The sequence below is a fragment of the Pseudophryne corroboree genome, chromosome 1 (genome assembly GCF_028390025.1).
Source record: "Pseudophryne corroboree isolate aPseCor3 chromosome 1, aPseCor3.hap2, whole genome shotgun sequence".
Classification (NCBI taxonomy): Eukaryota; Metazoa; Chordata; class Amphibia; order Anura; family Myobatrachidae; genus Pseudophryne; species Pseudophryne corroboree.
Genome location: NC_086444.1, coordinates 1,083,827,969 through 1,083,833,968, shown reverse-complemented (window position 1 = coordinate 1,083,833,968; position 6,000 = coordinate 1,083,827,969). Strand labels below are relative to the sequence as shown.

Below are 6,000 nucleotides of genomic sequence, written 5' to 3'. Positions count from 1 at the left end.
CTGCTACGGATTGCAATTGCAAAGCTGCTGCAAACAGCTTTACAACTGCAATCCTTAGTGAATTAGGGGGGTAATTCAGATCTGATCTCCGCTGTGCGTTTTCACACAGCTGGTGAACAGATCAGAACTGCGCATGTGTATGTACCGCACTGCGTGTCGCACGGCTGCAACAGGCATCGGCGCCATGCGACGGGATGGTGCGAAGAATCTATTTGCACGGGTGTTTGCAAGGAGATTGACAGGAGGAGACCGTTTGTGGATGGAAACTGACCGTTTTCAGGGAGTGTCCGGAAAAACGCAGATGGTCTCAAGCGTTTTCAGAGGGTGTCTGACGTCCGCTCCGGCCCCGATTAGCCTGTTCTCATCGCACTGGAGGAGTAAGTCCTGGGCTGCGCAGAGACTACACAAAATCAGTTTGTGCAGCTCTGCCACATATGTGTTCGCACACTTGCACAGTGAAAAAACACTCCTCCTGTAGGCGGCGACTATCTGATCGCAGGCCTGCAAAAATCACTGCACAGTGATCAGATCTGAATTAGACCCTAGGCCCTGAGTCTGTAACCACTCCTGCAACATGCCCACAGCACTCCCATAACATGGACAGAAGATCTTACATAGTTGGTGAGATTGAAAAAAAGACCAAATGTCCATTGAGTGCAACCTGTATTATTATAGAATTATATATCATTACACATGATGGCGCATCTAGGGCAGGTATGAGAATTGGATAGACTTCAGGTCTGCCCCTCTGATCTTACCCAAACCTGGTCCGTTTCAGTACCCCACATTCAGTCTTATTCCGGCACCGACTTTGGGGTGTTACACTATACAGTATGTATAATGTTTATAATGCTCAATAACTTTCCATGTACAAGAGCACCACTTGCGTTTAGCTGTGGCTTTACTACACAGATACAAGCCAACTATGGACAATTTCCAAATGTGTTGCTGATAGCACAAAACCAGCTAGTCTTCATGTATTTCCCATTAGTCCTAATGTTAGAAAATGATTGAATAAAGGTCAGTAAGAAAATAGATCACTTGGACACCAACCTCAAAGCATTAAAGGTAAATATATGATAATGGTTCCTTTTTGTGTCATATCTCTCATATTCCAGCCTTATGCTCTTCATCCCATTATACATTATATCTCCCATTTGGCCTGATTCACAGGTGGGTACAAACTGATGTACCAATGTTTGCACAGTGAGTGATTATTGGTTTACTGCGCATTCGTCCAATTTGCAGTGCGCATGTGCCGCAATAGCTTAAAGATGGTGGTCGCAGAAGGATTTGGGCGCAGAGTGACTAACAGTTAGTCAACGTCTGTGAGAGGTAACGGGATGCTACTAAAACGCACACGTGCCATGTGAATTGTGTGGGCGTGCCACAGCCTGCGTCTCTCTATGCAGTTGCAGAGGCTCTGGCGGCTTAGTTGTGACAGAAATTGTGAGCCACCATTATCATTATGTACTTTCGCTCCTCTTTTTTAAGCTCATTCTCACTAATATTCAGGTCATTCTAACACGCCTAAACATTTGTTTTCACCATAAAGTACAGTCATATAGCCATAGAATGTAATGCAAGTTTTTTTATTATATATTTTTTTATTGAAGAAAAAACACAAACAATTTGGCAAGATATAGGCATGAGTTAAGCAGAAAAAACTTTCCACATCGTAATAAACAACATACGACAAAACAGATCCCAGCACACTTACATGGGCAACCATAATAATATATAGGCATTCATATAACTCAAGTCTTGTGTAGAATACAATACGTGCATAATGCTTGGATATAAATGTAAGTGAAACACAATTAAAAACAAAGGTAAAAGAATAGGGTACCTGGCACTCATCCGTTGGGAAACGTAATGGGGAGGATCACTCAGTAGAATGCGAGTTTTGTACAACTGTGTCAGACGCATGCTATACTAGATCTGGATTGCGTTGAGGTTGGCAAAGTTGCAATAAAACTTTCCCAGATATCAAAACAAGAAGAGGCCGCCTTCTCCTTATCAAACATTGTCTCCACCCTGTCCATTTGAAAAATAAAAGTACGTTCCCCCTACAGCATTGAAAATGAATAGGGGTTGAGTTTTGCCGCCCCCAGAATCCCTGGACCATTGGACACTCCCACCGAAAGTGACAAAGGTCAGCCTCCTCCCTGGCGCATCTAGGGCAGGTATGAGAATTGGATATACTTCACCCGGCCGGCACGCAACCCGCTCCGGGGACAGTGGCAGGTGGGGAGTTTGACTGGGGCGGTACACCTGTCAAACTGTAATGCTGGTGTAATAAGGCGTGCTCAGGGAGGACAGAAACCTCCCTGTCTGTAAGGAGGGGGGGGGGGGGGCGACAAATAAGTCCTATGATACAGATTTAAGAAAAGCTTGTTATATGTAATAGCAGTCAGCAGTGTGCATGGTCTCAGCAATCCTCATACTAAGGGACAAACTCAGCATGGATTGCAATTACAAAGCTGCTCTCAGCAGACTTGCAAATGCAATCCATAGCGTTGCAAATGCAGTAGAAGGTGTATACACATCTCCTTGCTGTATTTACAATCGCAGCTATGCAACCACATCGCAACCTGGAATCAAAATTACAACTGATGGTCGCGATTATCGGAAAAATTGCGTTTAGGGTCACTTGTGTGATCCAAGCTGAATTAGCCCCTAAGTCATTAATAGAAAGAGTTGTGAATTGTGTAAGCCGTCTGAGCATCATCTGACTGACTAAGTTATGCTCTAGCACATGCAATATAGCTTTTATTGTATAAGTGTGATATATTTAAATTACTTCTTAAGAACATTTTATAGATAAGCTAAGCAGTGATTATCCAGAGTACATACACAAGTCTCTAGAAATACAAATACTGATTAGCTGATTACATAATTGGCCGTCATATCATCATATTGTTTATAGACAACGATATAGTAGAATAGCCAGCTCTACATGTTCCCGGGCTTACAGTTATGAAATAAGACAATATCGTTTGAAGCACGTAGCAGTGTCTTCAGTTTGGTTTCAAGGTCACTAATTCCAAGATGTTCCATGGCATTCTGTTCAATCAGATTGTCATTATTAGCGAGTGCAGCTCCGGATTTTATTGGCTTATCATTGTTATCTACACAGCAGTAAGCGTTCCACACATGAGAGGGGATAGTAACGCGATTGTTGAGTTTGTTATTACCTGGGACAATGCCTGTAATTACATACATGGTTGTACAGCCATTAGACTCTGTGACCATCTGGTTCTCATATGCACTCCAAATTACGTTATTTAACGCTGGCGTCATTGGCACAACATTTGTTAAAGTGAATGTTGCCTGGTAGTTAGCCTCTGTCACATGATGTCCACAGGGATTCAAATGCCCCTTCTGATACTTGGTATTTTTATAGTCCTCTTTGACAGTCTGACTTTTAGGAATAAGATCGCTTGGTGTGTTTTGACGTTTACGCTGATCAATGGCATGTTCCTTGTTAAAATTCTTTATTTCCTTTGTTAACTCACCGGCCAACTTCATGTTTGCTGTGAGCTCTCGATAAATTAGCTGGAAAATAAAATGTAAATGTAATGTTAATTTGGAAAACAAAAATGTAGAACAGTGTGCGCTTCTATTCCACAGTTATAACACTAGAAACATAAACCGCTTCATAAACCACTTTTACTTACTTTATTCTCATTTACGGGCCCATTTATTATCGGGTTTAAGACCCAATAATTAGACTTTCTTATTTGTGCAATTTGTGGCATTAAGAAATTCAGGCCTAAATGTATAAAGCCTAAACAAGTGATAAAGTGGAGACGGATAAAGAGTGATAAAGTACAAGCCAATCAGCTTCCTAACTGCCTGTTACATGGCTCAGTGGCGGAACTAGTGAGTGGTGGGCCCAGGTGCAACAATTTGCTTTGGGCCCCACCATCCTGGTCCCAAACCTAATGTATATTGTTTGCATGTACCAGGGTTCAATTCAGTATCAACTAGGTCCCTCCTTATGGAGCATAGTAGCTCCCATTGAGATACATAGGTGTCACGCCACAATTTTGATGAAATCAGTAGATTCTGCATAAATACAATAGTACCCCTTTTCCACTAGCTCAAAAAACATGGGTAAATGCACTGGGGCGCGCATTTACCCGTGTTTTTTGCTAGTGGAAAAGGGTCAACCCGGATCAAGTGATCCGGGAATCCTACTCGGGTAGCTTGCTGGGTTGAACACGAGTGTAAGCGGAAGCCATGTCGATGCGACATGGCTCCCGTTCACAGTCTATGGAAGGGCGGCGCTGGGAGATCATGTGATCTCCCAGCGCCGCCCCTGCTGCATCGCCAACAGCGTCACCAACCCGGGTTGGTGAGCGCAGTGGGAAAGGGGGCTGAGCATGGGCCGCAGCCGGGTAGCACCCATGTCAGGCTCCCGGCTGTGACCCGTGTTTAAGAGGTGGAAAAGGGGTATAAGCCGATGTTTCAAGACCACTTAGGGCCTTTATATCAGGGTGTGCAAAAAAAAAAAAAGCTCACTAATGCAATTTACTTTCAATGGGTCTATTATACTCCATAGTGGAGGGATATAATAAAGAAGAAAAAACATAAAATAAAAATATTACACATATATATGTGTGTGTATGTGTATGTATATATATATGTCCCCTGCACATTACACACTACTCAACTGCCCCCTTACTTCATACTACACTCTACTCAGCTTTCCCTCCCCCACACCCACCCATTTGGCATGCTACACACTACTCAGCTGCCCACAGGTCCCTGCTCTTCCACTTTCTCCCATTCTGTAAACTACACACTACTCAGCTGCCCCCCCCCCCCCCTTCCTCACATACATGTGCGGTGCATGCACTCACCACAGCCACGGTATGGGTGGATATGACCGGTATCCAGCTCTGTGGTGGTGGGAGGCGGCCATACGGCTGTATGGTGGGGAGTGTGCCCCTCCCCGACTCTCAGGCTCCCCCATCTGCTTCCTGACTCCGCTACCCTCCTCTATCTGTTGAGAGTGATAATAACCCCAGCCGCGGCGCAGTGGCGCCGACTTGAAAGGTTGATGATTGAGCTCATCTCCCTTCATTGATCTGATTCCGCAGCTGCGGGTTCCCCCTTGGTCACCTGGAGTCAATTATCTTTCAGGTCGCAGCGCCGACGCAAGTTCTGCCTCTCGATTGGCTGGTACTTTATCACTCTTTATCCATCTCCACTTTATCACTTTTTAAGGCTTAATACATTTCTGTACCTGTAGGAGTAGGTATCGTAGGTGCAGGGAGTGCGGTTGCTACGGGGCCCTGGCCCCCTCCAGGGCCCGGCCCTCCCCTTGCACCTGGATATGCTGCCTGCTAGCTAACTAACTTTACCAGAGACCTGTGCCTCGTGGTTTCTCCTCTATCCGCAGTGTGCTGCTCCTGCTGCAGGCAGTGTTATGGATGGCTCTGCCTCCCTGTTCTCACTGATGCTGGGAGAAGCCAGGGCATTGCTTAGCATGGCTCCTCCCAGTCAGCATGGAGAGACACGGGGCCTGCCAGATGGGACATTGACAATAGATGTGCCTGTAGCAGCAGCACATTGCTGTTAGAGGAAAAGCCACGGAGCACAGGAGGCAAGTGCCCGCCCGTAAAGAGTCCGGTGGTGGTGGTGGGGTAGGGCCGGAGGGGATTTTTTTTTTTCATTCTATTTTTTTTTTGGGGGGGGGGGGAGGCGGGGGTAGTTGAAGAAAAATTTGCTATTGGGCCCCATTAGTCTGTACCATCCAAATGTATTAAAAATCACATTCAGGGACAGGGGTTCTGATAGGAGCCCATCCCTGCGTTTTGTAAAGTAGAGTGATTGCATGACTGTAACACATGCAGGGGATACCTTCATCTTGCAGAAAATGTCTGTTTTCAGGGGATTTCCTGCAAAATGTGTTTAATACATATGACCCTTAAACTACAGTGTTTCAAGGCATGTGTATCATAAACCACATATTAAATGCGATTGTCATGT

General features: G+C 45.0%; 1 protein-coding gene across 1 annotated transcript in view; it reads right to left on the bottom strand.

Annotated features, from left to right (window-relative positions):
- Window positions 1-1,615: 1,615 nt before the first annotated feature.
- LOC135050513 (endonuclease domain-containing 1 protein-like) overlaps window positions 1,616-6,000 on the bottom strand; it is a 55,327-nt gene continuing 50,942 nt past the window's right edge. The window contains exon 3 of the mRNA XM_063956992.1: window positions 1,616-3,558. Coding sequence (XP_063813062.1) covers window positions 2,956-3,558 — 603 coding nt within the window. The 3' untranslated portion in view covers window positions 1,616-2,955. The remainder of the gene's footprint in view (window positions 3,559-6,000) is intronic.